General features: G+C 35.8%; 1 protein-coding gene and 1 long non-coding RNA gene across 4 annotated transcripts in view; one reads left to right on the forward strand and one right to left on the reverse strand.

The window, feature by feature from the left end:
- The window catches only part of Kap3 (kinesin associated protein 3), a 72589-nt gene that overhangs the window by 11662 nt on the left and 40496 nt on the right, over positions 1-20431 (reverse strand). For all 3 annotated transcript variants that reach the window (XM_032433426.2, XM_015168263.3, XM_015168262.3), the window contains exon 7: positions 5147-6622. In XM_032433426.2, coding sequence (XP_032289317.1) covers positions 5147-6622 — 1476 coding nt within the window. The remainder of the gene's footprint in view (positions 1-5146; positions 6623-20431) is intronic.
- The window catches only part of LOC138911646 (uncharacterized), a 33180-nt gene continuing 25871 nt past the window's right edge, over positions 13123-20431 (forward strand). The window contains exon 1 of the long non-coding RNA XR_011417336.1: positions 13123-13390. This is a non-coding gene — a long non-coding RNA (uncharacterized lncRNA). The remainder of the gene's footprint in view (positions 13391-20431) is intronic.

Here is a 20431-nt window from a genome sequence, read left to right on the forward strand (position 1 = left end):
TAATCTCTACCTAACTTTGTTTATCTCTACCCCTAAAAAAAATCGTTGCTTTTAGGATACCTTCGGGAAGTCGCTGACCATTCCCAGTTATGTGTAGGGGCATAGCTTGCCGGACTGGCTGAAAAAATATTCCCCCACTGGGTTAGTGATTTCCCATCATTATCTCTTTATCCTATCTACACAACACTCTACATATCTAGTATACATTTCTTTACTTTATAAACAACTTCTTTTTTCCTATTTATTGTTTTTTTTTTTTTTAAATTTAGAGCACTATTTTCACCCTTCTTCTTTGCTGTAGGCTCTAATATAGTCACTGACAAAATTAGTTGTGAACAAGTAAGGGGTTCTAGTCGGGAGCTGAACCCTGAACCTTCTTATTCCAACATTAAATGCATATATATATTCTATTTTAGAAGCTAAATGTCAAGTTTGGTGACTCTAGAGCTTATTATTTACCAAAAATTGCCCAAAAACCAGGATATCGATATCGATTTTTATCGATTGCTTGGAAATGGAGTAAGTTATCGATTATCGGAAATAAACTCGATCTGCGCAGGCACCAGGAGCACCTATATCACTAGCTCTTATAGGTTCTGAGATCCTTGCGTTCATACATACGGACGGACGGACAGACAGACGGACATGGCTCGATCGACTCGGCTATTGATGCTGATCAACAATATATATACTTTATGGGGTCGGAGATACTTCCTTCTGCCTGTTACATACATTGGATTTTGCAAAAATACAGTATACCCTTATACCCATTTTTAATGGGTTCAGGGTATAAAAAGGGCATGGCTGGCCAGACGTACAAATAAAACACTTCCATCGGTCGGTGATGCTATTAGAAAACGGTGAATTCTAACAAATTTTTTTATGGGTTTATGGTATGTTTACTAAATTTTTGTATTAGAGTTGTTTTTTGTTTTTGCTACATCTCTATCTCAATAAGTAAAAGGATATATGTTAAAACTAATAGAAAATAAAACGAATTGTCATTTAATTGTTTACGATATTACCCTTGTTATTCAAATAGGTCATGGGCCCAGACATCGCATAACCAAACAAAAAATAAAATCGTGCACAGTTAAATAAACAATGAATACAAAAAAAAATATGTTATTTACCGATAATGATAATTCTGCAAACCAAATTTTTGATAAATTAGACTCAGTGTACGAGCGTGAAAGTTTAGCTTTGCAACTTTCCATACGGGAGCAGATATTAACATTTATATTATATGGCGACACTCCATTTATGAGTCATTTAAAAAGATTTGACGAATTGATAAATGAGTTAATAACATTAGGAGCTAAAATTGAATAGGTGGATAAAATTTCACACTTACTTTAAACTTTATCTACTACTTATGGGGTGGTAACTGCCATTGAAACTTTGTCGATTGAAAACTTGACCCTGGCATTTGTGACAAATCGCTTACTTGATCACGAAATCAAACTTCAGAATGCTAGTAAAGATACGAGCAGTACAATTTTGCAAGCTGTAGCTTTAAATGGCAAAAAGGGCAACAAAACAAGACCATTTTATTTTAAATCAAAATTGAAGCCCAGGTACATAAACAATTTTAGAACAAATATTCAATGCTATTTTTACGCCAAAAAGGGACACTTTAAAAAGGATTGTTTTAATTTTAAAAGTAGTTTGCAAAAAAAAAACACGTAAGCAATGTTTCATTCATATTGGATTCTGCACCCTCAGATATAATAAATAATGTATATCTGTTTGTGGAATGTATTATTCTCGAAACCCCATTGAGATTGCTATTGCGAACTAGGAATTTATGCTACTGCTAAGGGTACAGTAAAACTTAAGAGCAATCTTAATGAATATTACCCCGGAAAATGTGCTTTTTGCAAAGACATCCCACATCTCAACTGGTGTAACAGTCTTAGAGTTAGTTAGAGCGGACACGGCGCTTTGGGAGGCTTGTGTGTAACGAATGTTCCTATTGTTGAATTCAAGATTCAAGATGGAACGGAATCTCAAATAGATAAATATGATCACTTTTGGCATGAGAGATTGGGATACCTTAGCAAAAGGCAAGTTTTTATAAATTTCGCGAAATAATATGTTTAAATATCGAAATTTTAAAAGATGTGCAACTGAATTAGATATGTGAGGCTTGTTGTATTTGTAAGTCACTACATTAATAATGGAAGAGAATATTTGTCTAATGACATGGAGAAAAAGGCATGGGCTACCATTTAACAGTCCCATATACACCACAACTAAATGGAGTTAGTTCGGCAAAATTGGATACATTTTTTAAAATTTATTTTTAATGTTTTTGGAGTGAAACTATTGTAACTCCAAGTAGAGCATTACGGGATACGAAAACTCCATTTAAAAGGTATACTTTTTGTCTATGAACCAAATGGATATTAGTTGTGGGATGCTAAAGTTTTTGGTAGCAAGAGATGTTGTTGAAAAATCTAGTACTGTTGGACTCGAAGTTCCAGAGTGGGTATGGAACGGGTAGGAAATATCCAGAATGATATTCTTAATAGAACAATGGATTTCGAACATAGATTCGAATGAAATTGAGTCAAATTTCCGCAAGGAGAGTACGGAGGAAAAATCTGATAGTGAAATATCAGTAGAACAGCCTTGTAGTACATAAACTGAAAATGCTAGTCCAGTTGAAATAGTCGGGGGAAAAGGTTGTCATGTATAAAATCAAATAAGGTGGGAATTGAAATCAGAAGAATTTAAAGGTTGAAAGATAAGGTTTCAAATAGATTATTAAACATTTGCTTAATTTGCTTCGCCCACACTTTTACTTATAGTATTCCAGTTACATATGTATCTTGAAATAAAGAATAAAAGTGACCGAGCTAAGTGGGAAGAAGCCATTAAATAAGAATAAGATTCTCATTTGTATAATAAGACATGGACATTACTTGAGCAACCTCAAGGTAAAAACATATTTGATTGCAGATGAATTTAAAACTATTAAATGTGATGAAAATGGCAATCCAATTAGATATAGAGTCAGACTAGTAGCTCGAGGATTCACTTGCAAGAATATCTAGCTTTAGATTCATTTTATCAATTGTAAACCAATTTAATTTTAAGGTACACCATATGGATGTGAAAACTGCCTTTATAAACGGTGTTTTGAGAAGAGAAATCTATATGAGTATTCACATACAAGTGAAAAAAGTTTGCAAGCTAAATAAGTCAATTTATGGATTGAAGCAGGCGGCACGATGTGGGTTTTAGTGGTTTTAAAGACCATTAAAAGGAATTTGTACGTACGTACTTTTGTACGTATTTAGTTATTGCAACTGAGTATAATGTTTCATTGAGTAATTTTAAGTCATATTTAATGAGAAAGTTAAGGATATCAGGACTTATGTGAAATAAGACATTTCATAGCAATAAAACTGGAATGACCTGATGATCATTATATCAAAGTCAGTCACTATACATTAGTAATGTTCTAAAGAAGTTTGACATGGAGGAATGTAACTCAGTTAGTACACCACTTCTTAGTGAGCTCAATTATATTTATTTTAACTTTGATGTTCAATGTTATCCGCCATATAGAAATCTACTTGGTTGTTTAATGTACGTAATTGTATGTACTCGTCCCGATTTAAGTACATCTATTAGTATATTGAGTAGATATACAAATAAAAATAATTAAGAGTTGTGGCAATGCCTATTGAGGAATCTAAATGGTACTATTGATTTAAAACTAACATTCGTTAGAAATTTAAATTTTAAAATAAATATAATCGGATATGTTGATTCTGATTGGGCTGGGAGTGACACTGAAGAAAAAGTACAACTGATTACATGCCTGATATGTTGGAATACAAAGAAACAGAACTCAGTGGCTGCTTCCTCTACTGAAGCAGAATATATGGCTTTGTTTAAAGCAGTCAGAGAAGTAATATGGCTTAAATCATTAAAATCTAGTATAAAATTCGAATTAAGTGGGCGAATTAAAATAGTAGAAATAATAAAGTTTGCATTAGTGTAGCCAAACAGATTGACAAAAAGTACCTTTTCTCAAGAGAGCAAATTAAAAATAAACTTATTAATCTTGAGTATGTTTCCACAGAGCACCAAGTGACCGATATCCTGACAAAGCCGTTGTCTGCTGCCAGATTTGTGACCCTCAAATTAAGTATCACAAACCAAATTTTGTTCAATTAAAACAATTTTTTTATTTTAGTATAATTAGCATTAACCCATGATCTGATTAAGTTCAAATGTGGATCATTAATATTGTTCCCAGTAGGCGCAACTTGTTTTAGAAGAAACTGAATTGTAACATAATTATAATTAAAAGGTCAATGTATTTTTTGAGGAGGTGTGTTGGAATAATAAGTGTTGAAATACACACAAACTCATTCATACAAAAGTTACAATGACCAAGTAGGATTTTGTTATTTTCAGTCTTGATACTGAAATGCTTCTATCGTTAAGCCTCACTCTTCGCTGCGCATCAGAATAAACAAATTGACGCGCTCAATACGTAAAATAATAAATATTAAAACTAATACAAAATTTAACAAGATTTATTATTTAATTGTGTACGATATTGGACTAATTATTCCAATAACCGCGAATTCATTTCACAGGTGTTTCACACATTTTGGTAATTTTATCCCTCGGTAAAAATTAGAATATAAATCTTAGTGAACACGTGTTTCAGAGATTTTGGAAATTCGACTCTCGACTGTGGTGATTTGGCAAAAAGTTTGTTCATAATTGAATTAGCTTCACTCATTTTGGGATGTCTGTGAATATTTATGAAATACCATTTTCGAAAAATCCAACGCGTTTAGATGGAAATGCGGGTCAAAAGATGAAAGATTAAGGAGTATGTTTATTCTTCAACCTCAAGATTTTCACAAGACATATTATTTGATGGATTTGAGATAATACGGGTTAGTTTAAATCGTCTACGTACGGTCAATGGTTGCCACGAATAAGCTGAAGCATACACAGTTTTAAATAACTTATTATTGGTTGACTGTTTCAGCTATAATTTAATCAAATTTGTGTTTATGGTAACACTTTAGGATTTAAATTTTTAAACATAAGACAGTCAAAAACAAGCGTAATGAAAAAATTTTCTTGATTTTGTTTTAAAAATATAACTCACCTTTATACGCTTTGCCCACTCGCTATCACTTATCGCAATAATATCCAAACAATAATCACACACTTTACGGATCTCCTCATTTTTATCATGCATAAGATCGATAAGATAAGCTGGCGATTCAGTTTCTTTAATCATGTACTCTCGTGTGCTTTCGTGCCGCAGAATTTGCTGGAACACAAAAATTATCTGTAGCACAATCTCATCATCCTCCTGCTTGGCCTTAAGTAATTCGATTAATGATATCACGACCTTGGCGCGACAGAAGAGGAGCGCACAAAGCTCATCGAAAGCACACGTTCCCAGATAAACGATAGTGTCGAGTACAACATCGTCAAGTCTTGCGCAGGGCACTAGCACTTGTCGTATCCAAGGTATTAGTTTATGATTCTGCAATATTTGCGAGTAATCTAAGTCAGTTAGCGCTAAGTTACCTAATATACCTAGGCACTCCACGATGAAGGACTCATCGTCACAGATCGTTAAAATACGCGCTAAATCCCCTACGTATTTAACGTATTGTAGTTGTAGTGATTCGTGCTGCGAAAGGTTGCGCAGTAGTTTCATCAATAGGGCATCTTGATACTTAAAAGCTCGATCCATGAGACTGTGTAGACGCTGACCTTCAACCATAATATGTGCATTGCGTCGGTTTAATGACAAATTAATACAAAGTGCTATGAGATCTAGATCAACCTTTACATTCAGATTCAATATGATAGCATCGGTGGCCATTTGTACGCACTCTGTGAGCATAAACATAGACTTGACCTTATCGTCGAGGCTCATGTGGTAAAGTATTTTAACCGCAATTCCGTGATGCTTCTCGTCGTTAATAAACATAACCAACAAAGGCAAATAGCCATCAGCAACCATTTTAAGCCGCATTGTACCATCAAACGACAAATTAAATACTAGCTTAAGTGTTACCTGCACCAGATCTATATGCGGGTTTTGAAATAGGCGTGGCAGTTTCGACACAATGTTTAACGCGTACATCTCATCCTTGTTGTCGCCTACAATAGAAAGCTTCTTAAGAAACGTGGTAGCCAACATAAGTAAATCAATATTCTGACGATCAAGTGCTTTGACGAGCATTTTAACAATGTTTTTCCGTCGCATTTTGTCCTCAAGCTTGACGTTCTCGGCCATGTTTAACAATAGATAAAATGAAACCCGAAGCAACTGTTCTTGTTTCTTAGCAAATATCTTTAGTTGCTTGTTCAGTCGATCGATTTCCTCTTTTTTTATTTTAGGATCATTTTGATCTAATGAATTAATGTATTGCGGCCTTGCTTCATCAGTATAAACGATTTCCATTGCATTTGCACTAGCCCTGGCAGAAAGCGCCTCATGATAACTGCTGTTTAGTATTTGATTTCTCATTAGCGAAGAGGAATTGGTTCCGTGAAAGCCACTCCAATTTCCCGACTTAGGACGCTGTTTTAGCTCTGGTATACGTCGACGAGGCGGCTCCATCTGGAAAACATCATATAGTGATTTTTAAAAGCAAAGTCAATTTCATTTAATGCTACTTGCTGTTTCTAACAAGTATATGTTTTTTTTCAATGTTATAAAATTTGTATAACCATCTTTTCGTTAACCGGTCACAGACAGACAGCCCATCGATATCAGTGGAATATTGTTTATATATACTGTGGTATTATGCGTCGAGCTGAGGGCCGAAATAAGGTTCTAAGGTATTTGCCAGTGGTACTGTCTATAACTACTGAGCAAGAAAAGACAGTTTGTTATATTTTTCCAGTCCAAAGGTAACGACAGTGAAGTGACATTCAGGGAGCATGAGAGATTAATCTATGAGCACTCAGAGCTTGCAAAACGTTTCGCATTGCGGGCCACCGAGCCAATAAAAACATCTTGGGGATTGTTAAAAATATTAAACCGATTGTATAAGCTAAAATGTAACTAAGTCGCTCAACACTTATCGGTATCTGCTAATTGTATCGAGTATTAATTCAGTTTTCATTAAAACGTCTCCTAAGTCACACGTACGCTTTCTTACTCTGATTGGTTTTCGGCATTGCAGTTTAATATGCCAACAATAGGTTAGGGGCCCAAAGTATTAGGTTTCGGTATAAATAAATAAAAAGAGTACTAGAAAACGTACCGGTGAAAATTCAACAAACAAAATGAATATGACGTTGCAAATTGAAAAACCTTGTGAAAGCAATTACGATATTTGGAGCATTACCATGCGTAGTGTGCTCATAACAACTGATTTGTGAAAAGTTGTTTATGGGCAATATGCAATACCTGAAGGTTCCACAAAATTAAATGCGTGGAATATAATTGATCAAAAGGCATTATCAAGATTGATTTAATATGGCAAGCCATGAGAGCTGATGCACATAAAAGCATGGAATAAACTTCGTAACATTCATATGCCAATAGGTCCTATCAGAAAACGGCAGTAATATCAAAAACTCATTCGTATAAATATACAATAAGGGGACAACGTTTATGAATACTTAAATTCATTTGTCTAAACCAGAGGTCCCAAATAACAGTCAACACTTATTTTCAATGCGATCTGCACACAACAAACCGAAAAAAACGAAGCAGATTCGGTTTCGCTTTCCATAGAACACTTTTTGTACCCTCAACCCATTAAAAATGGGTATAAGCAAAGACGATATAAGCACTAAGATGAGTAACGCCCATACATTTGAATGCGATGCAAAATTTCTAGCCTGGCCTTTCATCTGGCCTTTGAGGCTTCGTACGGCATGCCTGCCGACTGGTTGCTCGTTCTCCAAAGACCAGACGAACGAATGCCGAAGTCGCGGCTTGCTGCCTTCAGCAAAGCTGGTCGATGCTGCTTTGTGTCGCTTCGTTTTCGAAGCACATTGAGCGAAAAAGTTTAGAACTTACGATCGACGCAAAGTGCTTGTGGTTTATCCATGAAATGCATGTTTTATTTAAATGATATATTACTCTAGATATTAACAAATTATTTTACAGGAAAATTTAAGAACTTTTATAATTTTTACACACGGCGCTTCTTACGCAATAACTATGTTAAGAAAATAGCACACATAGATTGATTTCACTTTACTTTTTGGACAGTGTATGCTCGAAAAAAGTTCTTGTCTCAGCCAATAGCGTGCGTGCACCTTTCGTTGTATTCGTGAATTATACTTGCATAAGAACTATAAAGTATGTATGTTTGTGTTGTTATTCATTGCTTTGGCTTTAGATGGCAAGAAATTAATTTTGTTAGTTTTCTTACGCAGATCATGACCTATCCCAAATTTGTGTTCCGCAGAAAATATGTATTTCTAAGTCGATACAAATATTTACATAATTTCTTTAAATTTAATTAATATTATTTTTATTCTCCAATTAAGAAATAAAAGAGTGCTAAAAATACAATAACATTTTAAGTCGACTCGAAGGTCATATTTAGTTATGACCCCATTATAAATATAATGGCTTCCTCGCGGTGTTCCCTGCGTACTTTGTTCTTTATGATTCGAAAAAATAAATAATAAAATAAAAAAATAAAAAAAAAATAATAATTAATTAAATGTATCTTTGAAAACAACAAATTTTCACTTTTATTTCCTTAATTTATTTTGTATTACTTAAAAATAATAATAGTTTTATTAATAATTTCAAATAAAAAAAATTACATAAATTTTTGCATCGACTTAAAAATACAAATTATTTGTACGGAGCCAACCTCAGTACACGAAATGCATTCATATATCAACAGAAATTTTGGGTAGGTCGTGATCTGCGCTAAAAAACTAAGAAAATTGTTTCTTTGCCAGCCAGAGACTTTGTCAGAGCAGTGGATAACAACACATTCAAATATGCTGTTATGTATGTATATTCACACGCATACAAACATAATTGCTCGCACGGCCGTCACAGAGCCGAAGCTGAGACCAAATTCTATTTTTAGCTTTTTCGTTCTCTCGGCTGTGAGAGCGCAATGCTATAGATTTCGTTTTCGTTCTCAATTTTCAAAAAATCAAGCTGCATAGTAGCATTTTGTTGTATGGCGTTACTCATCTCAGTGTTTATATTGTCTTTGGTATAAGGGTATATTGTATTTGTGCAAAATCCAATGTATGTAACAGGCAGAAGGAATCATCTCCGACCTCATAAAGTATATATATTCTTGATCAGCACCAATAGCCGAGTCGATCTAGCCATGTCCGTCTGTCTGTCCGTCCGTCCGTATGTATGAACGCACGGATCTCAGAACCTATAAGAGCTATAGACTTGAAATTTTAGATGTAGATGCTCCTAGCTCCCGCGCAGATCGAGTTTGTTTCCGATAATCGATAACTTACTCCGTTTCCAAAAATCGATATCGATATCCTGTTTTTTGGGCAATTTTGGCAAATAATAAGAGCTAAAGTCACCAAACTTGACATATAGCTTCTAAAATAAAATATATATATGCATTTGATGTAGGAAGAAGAGGGTTCAGGGTATCCCCTAGTCGAGAGCTCCCGACTAGAACCTCTTACTTGTTTTCGTTGCGCTTGTATACTCTGTTCGTGCTTTTGCTTGAGCAATACCACTAACCGAACAACATATAGACTGGACATGAGTACAGGCACTAACCAAACAACAAATCTGAAAAAATAAGGGCGTGCGTCAGACGCGTGCCAATAATGATATTTTCTTTTGCGCCCATGATCTGCCCATTCACAGACATTTGTATGTGTGTCTATGTGTAGAGGTCGAAAATAAGATATCCTAAAATCTTGTTAAATTTGCATCGGGGACAGGCAAGCAGGCAAGCAACAGGCACACAAGCGCATAAATGCTTCTATTCATATACAAAATATGCAATTATGCGTGAATAGCGAGTCCAAAATATTTTAAATGCACACATGGTAACGCTTGGGTACCCTTACCAACGATAGCGAGCTAAAATGCAAGAATTTCGCATCGACGTGGCAAACCCTTTCTCTATTTTAAATTGTTTAAGGGATATGTCGGGTTGGAAACGGGCACGAAAATAAAAACTCTCTGAAATGATAATGGAACCAAATTTGAACCGTGAATTTTCTGAATATTTAAACAAATGTGGCATAAAGCGACAGTTGACGGTTCCATATACGCCTTAACAAAATGGTATAGCTGAGCGAGCCAATTGTACTATTGTTGAGATGGCAAAAAGCCTCTTAATCCATGCATATCTGGAATAATTTTTGTGGGCTGAACCTGTGATCACAGGATCATATCTACGAAAAGTGCTAGATGGCGTTACACCATTCGAAGTACGGCATCAAAGAAAACCATCCGTCTGCATCCACTGCATAAGGTTAGAAAAAGCAAATTCAAAGCAAAAGGTAAAGAATGTCTATTTGTTGGCTACTCCACCATAGCAAAAGCTTATCGCTTATATGATCCAGAAAAGCGACTAATTATAGATTGACGTGATGTTACATTTGTTGAGGGTGAGTTTGAGAACAAAACATCTGGAAAATGCGAAAGTTCAGATCAATACAATTACTTTACTACAAACATTATTCACCTTGAGTTTAACAAAGAAATTTCAGAACCACAGCAAGCAAATTCCATGGCGGTCCAACACGTCAATACCGGCATCAAGAATAGTGACTCCGAAGAATGGGAGGAGTTTGTAAGCGTCAGCGACGAAGAGCATAGGGATGAGGAAAATACTCCAGACGCAGCTCAAGATTCAAAACGCAGGCCTGGCAGACCTAAACTGATTCGTAGTGGCGAACCCGGCAGACCCAAAAAACAGTATCACAATCTACATTATATAGAATGTATAAGAATAAAAACGCACTTGGGAAGAAATCGATGCAACAGGAATACGATGCACTTCTAGCAAATGACACCTGGTCGATGAGCAATTTACGTTCAGGAAAAAAAGCTATCGGATCAAAATGGATTTTTCGTGTCAAAAGAGACAAAGACAGGAACATCGAGAGGTTCAAGTCCAGACTAGTTGCCCAAGGATATGGTGAAGCGAAGGGAATGAACTATTTAGAAACTTTCTCACCGGTTATACGCTACGAAACTAACAGAATGCTTTTCGCCATTGCTGCAGAAAAGCAGTTATGTATGCATCAGATAGATATCTTCAAGGCACATCTCAACAGCAGGCTGCAGGATGAAGAATATATGAAGCAACCTCAAGCCTTCATCAGTAAACAACATCCAGACAAGGTGCTAAAGTTGAAAAAAAAACCATTTACGGACTGAAACAATCTGGACGTGTTTGGAATGGCACATTGGACAAAGTTTTGAAGAGTATTGGTTTTCACAGATGTAAAATAGAACCATGCTTCTATGTTAAGCAGCATCAGCACCGGGACAGCTACATCGCCGTTTTATACGAAAATAGCATGCAAAACTGTCGTCCTGCAGCTACGCCACTTGATTCAGGGTATAAGACAGGCTGCAAAAACGAAAATTGTTTGAAGGTAAATATAACGAAATACCAATCACTAATTGGCTCGCTTTCTTATTTAGCATGCTGAATACGAGCACTTGTTTGGTTAGTGATACGAGACTGCTGCAACATTTTTTGAATTACTTGGTTTAAGATAAATATTGTAATACGCATTTAGCTTAAAAGTGTTAAAAATAATGAAGCCGATTACTTGTGAAAGCTAAAATGTAATGGAGTTGCTCAACACTTATCGGTATCTACTAATTGTATCGAGTATTAATTCAGTTTTTATTAAACCGTCTTCTACATCACACGTACGCGTTCTTACTCTGGTTGGTTTTCGGCATTGCAGTTTTTGATGCCAACAGGGATCACCAAGGACGAGACCAAAATCTCGCTGGTCGAGGGCAAATCCGAAGGCATTCCTAACAATTCAATCAATGGAAAAAAGTAGGGTTCGCACTCGCAGCAGACCGCCACTACTCAACAACCCCACGAAAAGAGTCTTGGAGAGAAAAAAAAACGGATCAGAAAACAATACAATAGCAATTGCAGCGCTGTTGATAACAATGCTGACACAAGCGTTAGGCCAGCCAAAACGCATTATCTTTAATAGCTTTAGTGCTTCCTAACAGATCTTGCTTAAATTTTTTAACAGTATATCTTATTTTACCATAGAATATTTGTGTATTCCTAAAAGTCAATTGTATTTAAATTGTGGCTTTAATTGATGAGCAATACTAGTTGGGTTATTGACTTGATTTATAGCTGCATATTTGTATATGCATTTTTTGTATATGAATAGAAGCATTTATGCGCTTGTGTGCCTGTTAAAAAGAGAGCATTGAGAGTGTATGGGATCGAGTGAAAAACCAGCGATACCGTTCTATTGCACAAATCACATGACAGAGAGTAGACAAAGCAATTTCTTGTAGTGTGAGGGAGTAAAAATATATCATATGTATATCTAACTTTCTTGCTTGCGATTTTGGACTAGATGTCTTTAAATTTTTATCGCCCCCAAAACCCTTCCCATATTCAGTCTATATGTTTGATTAGTGCTACTACATTAACCCCATGATTTAGACATAAGGTCTCACCGATAAGAAACCATTTTTTTTTTTTTTTTGATCACTGACAACCTCGTTTCCCTTCCCCGAACAGAAGCCCGAGCATTATGTCTCAAACTATGACCTATTTAACTATAAAGAAACCACCCCAATCGCAAGGACAATTACTATTATATTATTAAAACTTATAGAATAATATGTCACTTATTCAATATCACATAGTTTCTATATAAAAAAATATATGTCCTGACTGAATGACTTATTGACTGACTGATTGGTGATTAACCCACAGCCCAAACCGTTAGAACTAGGAGGCTGAAGTTTTTGCTGTAGTTACCTTATGTGATAAAAGTAAATTGGGAAATTCCACCCGCAAGTGTGGAAGAATCGCGAAAAACGTTTGTATGAAACTTTTATGTTTACCATCTGATAAACTCAATTTCAAAGTTAATTTGAGGGGTATTTCACAATTTTTCAAAAATGTATTTCTCCTTGGCGACAATGGTGGTCAAAGATATGGTGGCTGTCGTTTCGCGCTCAAATTCATTTCCAAGGAACTATATGAAAAATCATTTGCGACTTTTTCACATATTTCACAAAATCTAAGCTTTGGTGGAAAATTAATTTTTAAAAAATTTTGGTAAATTGAAAATTGTGTCCGATTTGCATCTAATTTTCTTCTTATTTTCAGAGCTCTACATAAGAATATGATGATGACGTGCTTCAGCGATTTGGAAACTTCTACTCAACAGTAGCAAATTGGCGTAACACGTTTGTATAAAAGTTGTTTGTTTACTGCCAGATCTGTTTTAAAATCTTTTTTTTTTAAAGCTTTTTGATTGATTGATTTTATAACATACGTGCCACGGGCAAGGGCGGGTTATACCCGCTGGTATATACATATATAGCAAAGCTTATTAGATATGTCAACGCCACATACATAAGCTAACCCCTTTGAAATAGGCAAACAAAACAATTGGTGACAATAAGAGTTCTGGAAAAGAACCAACTATTATAAATAAACGTTCGACCACCAAATATAAACATCCGCCAGAATCGTTATTCCCACCGAATCGTCAAAACAAACGTAGCTAAAATCAGGCTGTTGGAATTCGCCTATTGAGTAATAAACAGACAGAGAGGATTGTTGGATAAAAAGATTCTTTTCTTGTTAATTGATGCGAGATACTGAGGTTGCAAACGAAACACCTTATATTCAAAGAAAACTTTCCATTAAGAAGAACAACCAATAATCAATCAAAACAATGGACTCGACTAAATACACAACAAATGCAGTCCTTGCTTTACCCCTTTGGTTTGGGGCTTCAGCCTATGATGTAAGCTTCCTTACTATTCTAGCTCATTATTTATGTTTCTTAGCACTGCTACGCCTTTAATTCGCATTCACAATCATGTCATGTCATCTTCTTGGATTTTTGGACCAGCAAAGCACTCTTTCACATACACTAAACTTCTCATATAACATTTTTGATCCAATGCCTGAGAAAAATATAATTTCGTATGCAACTATTAGTATCAATAGTTGTATTCCTTAAAAATTATTTACCATTTCTATAAAAAAATATGTGCATGTGACGTCACAGCCTAATGCTTTGAGTGCGCGACCGTTAGGTGCTGTAGATTAGTACATATTTAAATAAATTCACTATTATAAAAGACCCTATTAATTAATTACTTAAAGTACGTTATAAAGATAGAAATATATTCTAAGCAATACAAGAAATGAATTTCTATCATATATTTGACGTCGTAATGTTGGTGCGCCATGTGCGTCACCCGTGCTGGCACTCGAATTTTCTACCTACTTGCGTAAGGATTGGTTGATTGATGGTAATTCTTTAGTTGTTTTGTTTCATAAAGTACCAGACGAATGTATGATAAATAATATTGTAATTGGCAGAGAAATATAGGCTCAAGAGATTTTAGTGGAAGTTTCTTACGATAACTTTAAGATTGTTCAAATCAAAGTTGTCAACGTTTGTGAAACCGTTCAACCTACTAATTTTGATAACATTGAAACTGGAATGGTGAGTACTGGGGAAATGCATATTCATTTGATTGATTCGACTAAGACTGTGCAAAGGCGACCATATAGATATAGTCCAAGCGAAAGGGAGTTCGTACGTGCTAAAATCAAAGAATAAACCGAGTATAAAGTTATCAGACCTAGTAGTTTACCATTTGCTAGTCCTGCATTATTAGTAAAGAAGAACAAGAAGTTCTAGTAGGGAGCTCCCGACTAGGGGATACCCTGAACAAAGACAATATAAACACTAAGATGAGTAACGCCCAACATTTGAATGTGACGCAAAATTTCTAGCCTGGCCGTCATCTAGCCTTTGAGGCTTCGTACAGCATGCCTGCCGACTGGTTGTTCGTTCTCCAAAGACCAGACGAACGAATGCCGAAGTCGCGGCTTGCTGATGCTGACACGAGCTACGAAGTTAGTCGCCAGCCTGCCCTCAGCAAAACTGGTCGATGCTGCTTTGCGTCGCTTCGTTTTCGAAGTACACTGAGCGAAAAAGTTTAGACCTTACGATCGACGCAATGAGTTTGTGCTTTATCCATGAAATGCATGCTTTATTTAAATGATATATTACCCTAGATATTAACGATAAATTCTACAGGAAAGTTTAAGAACTTATATAATTTTTACACAAGGCACTTCTTACGCAATAACTATGTTAAGAAAATAGCACACATAGATTGATTTCTTTTTGGACAGTGTATGCTCGAGAAAAGTTCTTGTCTCAGCCAATAGCGTGCGTGTTGTATGCGTGAATTATACATGCATAAGAACTTAAAAGTATGTATGTATGTGTTGTTATTCACTGCTCTGGCTTTAGCTGGCAAGAAATTAATTTGGTTTGTTTCTAGCGCAGATCATGACCTATCCCAAATTTGTGTTGATATATGAATGCATTTTGTGTACTGAGGTTGGCTCCGCAGAAAACGAATTTCTTTTGATGCCCTTTGGATTAAAGAACGCACCGTCCGTGTTTCAAAGAGCTGTATTGAAAGCACTCGACAGTCTTGCTCATTCGTTTGTAATCGTTTATATGGACGATATATTAATTGTTTCAGAAACGATGGAAGAAGCGTATAAGCGGTTGCAACTTGTATGAGACGTTCTAGTGAAGGTTTCTCATTTAAAATTTCGAAGTGCTTTTTCTTGAGATCTACATTTCGCTACCGTGGCTATGAGATAAATGCGGGGGAGAGGCGATACGTCCAAATTTAAGCAAAATAAAATCGCTAGTGGCGTTGCCTCCACCGAAGTCAGTTGCTACTCTAAGACAGTTCATTGGGTTAGTGTCATATTTTCGTCAATTCATTCATTTTCTCACATCTGAAAAGAATAGTTTTGATTGGCAGCCACAGCATGAAGAAATTCGCAGTAAAATCAGCAGTGTATTAACAAACAAGCCCGTTTTAATAATTTTTGAACCCCAGTTTCCGATAGAACTGCATACCGACGCCAGCTCTATCGGGTATGGTGCTATCCTTTTGCACCGCATAAACACTAAGCCTCATGTGGTTAAATACTATAGTAGAGCAACTAGCTCCTGTGAGTCCAGGTACACATCCTATGAATTGGAAACGCTGGCTGTCGTATCTGCATGGGAGAAAATTTGTGATTTTTACTGACTGTAATTCAATCAAGTCTTCTCGAAATAAAGTCAAATGGCACCTAAGGTTTATCGTTGGTGGGAGTTTTTACAAACATTTGAATTCGAAATTGAATACAGAGAAGGTAAACGCATAGCACACGTGGACTTTTTATCTAGGAATCCGGTGTGTCAAAAGAATAAAACAGAAGAGAAGCGAATTGATCTAACAGAAATATCGGAAAACTGGATACTGGTGGAACAACAAAAGGATCCAGAAGTACCAGAAATCTTAACTAAGTTGAATAATGACGATTTACCATTGGCATTAATTGCCACTTAGGAAATTAGATCAAATGTTTTGTATAAAAAGATTCAGAGGAACTCAAGAGCTCGTTGTTTACCGGTAGTTCCTCGTGCATTCCGCTGGTCAGTTATAGATCAGGTACATGAGTCTATCATGCATCTACGTTGGGAGAAAACGCTAGACAAGGTGTACGATCATTACAGGTTTTCTAGTATGACAAAATATGTTCGAGATTTTTGGAGAACTGCATTACATGCAGAGTTTCTAAGGGTACGTCAGGAAAACCTCAAATGGATGTAAATCCAATTCCAAAAAATAGCATTCCTTGGCATACCGTTCACATAGATATATCGGGAAAACTTAGCGGAAAAACTGATCGTAAAGAATACATCATTGTACAAATCAACGCTTTTACTAAATACGTTTACCTGTTTCACAACATTTTTTTGGGTGCCAATACTTGTATAAACGCAATGAAATCTGTATTTTGTGTACTGAGGTTGGCTCCGCAGAAAATACCCGAAGGTCATATTTAGTTATGACCCCATTATCATTATAAAGTTCTCCTCGCGGTGTTCCCTGCGTACTTTGTTCTTTATAATTCGAACAACAAAATTAATAAAATAAAAAAAAAATTAATTAAATGTATCTTTGAAAAAACAATAATTTTATTAATAATTTCAAATATAATAAATTACATAAATTTTTGCATCGACTTAAAAATACAAATTTTTTTTGTACGGAGCCAACCTCAGTACACAAAATGCATTCATATATCAACAGAAATTTTGGGTAGGTCGTGATCTGCGCTAAAAAACTAAGAAAATTATTTCTTTGCCAGCCAGAGACTTTGCCAGAGCAGTGGATAACTACACATTCAAATATGCTGTTATGTATGTATATTCACACGCATACAAACATAATTGCTTGCACGGCCCTCATAGAGCCGAAGCTGAGAGCAAATTCTATTTTTAGCTTTTTCGTTCTCTCGGCTGTGAGAGCGCAATGCTATTGATTTCGTTTTCGTTCTCATTTTTCAAAAAATCAAGCTGCATAGTAGCATTTTGTTGTATGGCGTTACTCATCTTAGTGTTTATATTTGCACTGAACCCTCTTCTTCCAACATCAAATGCATATATATATTCTATTTTAGAAGCTATATGTCAAGTTTGGTGATTCTACCTCTTATTATTTACCAAAATTGTCCAAATAACAGGATATCGATATCGATAATCGTCGATTTCTAAGAAACGGAGTAAGTTATCGATTATGGGAAACAAACTCGATCTGCGCAGGCACTAGGAGCACCTACATCTAAAATTTCAAGTCTCTAGCTCTTATAGGTTCTGAGATCCGTGCGTTCATACATACGGACAGACGGACATGGCTAGATCGACTCGGCTATTGGTGCTGATCAAGAATATATATACTTTATGGGGTCGGAGATGCTTCCTTTTGCCTGTTACATACATTTGGATTTTGCACAAATACAATATACCCGTATACCACTTTTTAATGTGTTCAGGGTATAAAAACGGTTCAGCAAGACTGTGTTGATTATAGAGTTTAATAAAAATACAGTAGCTGATAAGTATCCATTACCGTTGATATCAGATCAAATAGTTAGACTCAGGGGAATCTAAATATTTCACTTCTCTGGACATGGGTAGCGGGTATTACCACTATGCACCCTGAATCAATTCAATATACTGCATTTGTTACTCCTGATGGTTAGTACGAATTTCTTTTGATGCCCTTTGGATTAAAGAACGCACCCTCTGTGTTTCAAAGAGCTGTATTGAAAGCACTTGACAGTCTTGCTCATTCGTTTGTAATCGTTTATATGGACGATATATTAATTGTTTCAGAAACGAAGGAAGAAGCGTATGAGCGGTTGCAACTTGTATGAGACGTTCTAATGAAGGTTTCTCATTTAAAATTTCGAAGTGCTTTTTCTTGAGATCTACATTTCGCTACCGTGGCTATGAGATAAAAGCGGGGGAGAGGAGATACGTCCAAATTTAAGAAAAATAAAATCGCTAGTGGCGTTGCCTCCACCGAAGTCAGTTGCTACTCTAAGACAGTTCATTGGGTTAGTGTCATATTTTCGTCAATTCATTCATTTTCTCACATCTGAAAAGAATAGTTTTGATTGGCAGCCACAGCATGAAGAAATTCGCAGTAAAATCAGCAGTGTATTAACAAACAAGCCCGTTTTAATAATTTTTGAACCCCAGTTTCCGATAGAACTGCATACCGACGCCAGCTCTATCGGGTATGGTGCTATCCTTTTGCACCGCATAAACACTAAGCCTCATGTGGTTAAATACTATAGTAGAGCAACTAGCTCCTGTGAGTCCAGGTACACATCCTATGAATTGGAAACGCTGGCTGTCGTATCTGCATGGGAGAAAATTTGTGATTTTTACTGACTGTAATTCAATCAAGTCTTCTCGAAATAAAGTCAAATGGCACCTAAGGTTTATCGTTGGTGGGAGTTTTTAGAAACATTTGAATTCGAAATTGAATACAGAGAAGGTAAACGCATAGCACACGTGGACTTTTTATCTAGGAATCCGGTGTGTCAAAAGAATAAAACAGAAGAGAAGCGAATTGATCTAACAGAAATATCGGAAAACTGGATACTGGTGGAACAACAAAAGGATCCAGAAGTACCAGAAATCTTAACTAAGTTGAATAATGACGATTTACCATTGGCATTAATTGCCACTTAGGAAATTAGATCAAATGTTTTGTATAAAAAGATTCAGAGGAACTCAAGAACTCGTTGTTTACCGGTAGTTCCTCGTGCATTCCGCTGGTTAGTTATAGATCAGGTACATAAGTCTATCATGAATCTACGTTGGCAGAAAACGCTAGACAAGGTGTACGATGATTACAGGTTTTCTGGTATGACAAAATATGTTCGAGATTTTTGGAGAACTGCATTACATGCAGAGTTTCTAAGGGTACGTCAGGAAAACCTCAAATTGAATTACATCCAATTCCAAAAAATAGCATTCCTTGGCATACCGTTCACATAGATATATCGGGAAAACTTAGCGGAAAAAGTGATCGTAAAGAATACATCATTGTACAAATCAACGCTTTTACTAAATACGTTTACCTGTTTCACAACTTTTCTTTGGGTGCCAATACTTGTATAAACGTAATGAAATCTGTATTTTGTGTACTGAGGTTGGCTCCGCAGAAAATACCCGAAGATCATATTTAGTTATGACCCCATTATAATTATAATGTTCTCCTCGCGGTGTTTCCTGCGTACTTTGTTCTTTATAATTCGAACAACAAAATTAATAAAATAAAAAAAAAATGAATTAAATGTATCTTTGAAAAAATAATAATTTAATTAATAATTTCAAATATAATAAATTACATACATTTTTGCATCGACTTAAAAATACAAATTCTTTTGTACGGAGCCAACCTCAGTACACAAAATGCATTCATATATCAACAGAAATTTTGGGTAGGTCGTGATCTGCGCTAAAAAACTAAGAAAATTATTTCTTTGCCAGCCAGAGACTTTGCCAGAGCAGTGGATAACTACACATTCAAATATGCTGTTATGTATGTATATTCACACGCATACAAACATAATTGCTTGCACGGCCCTCATAGAGCCGAAGCTGAGAGCACATTCTATTTTTAGCTTTTTCGTTCTCTCGGCTGTGAGAGCGCAATGCTATTGATTTCGTTTTCGTTCTCATTTTTCAAAAAATCAAGCTGCATAGTAGCATTTTGTTGTATGGCGTTACTCAACTTAGTGTTTATATTGTCTTTGCACTGAACCCTCTTCTTCCAACATCAAATGCATATATATATTCTATTTTAGAAGCTATATGTCAAGTTTGG

This window comes from Drosophila virilis, unplaced genomic scaffold, assembly GCF_030788295.1.
Source record: "Drosophila virilis strain 15010-1051.87 unplaced genomic scaffold, Dvir_AGI_RSII-ME tig00001822, whole genome shotgun sequence".
NCBI classification, from domain to species: domain Eukaryota; kingdom Metazoa; phylum Arthropoda; class Insecta; order Diptera; family Drosophilidae; genus Drosophila; species Drosophila virilis.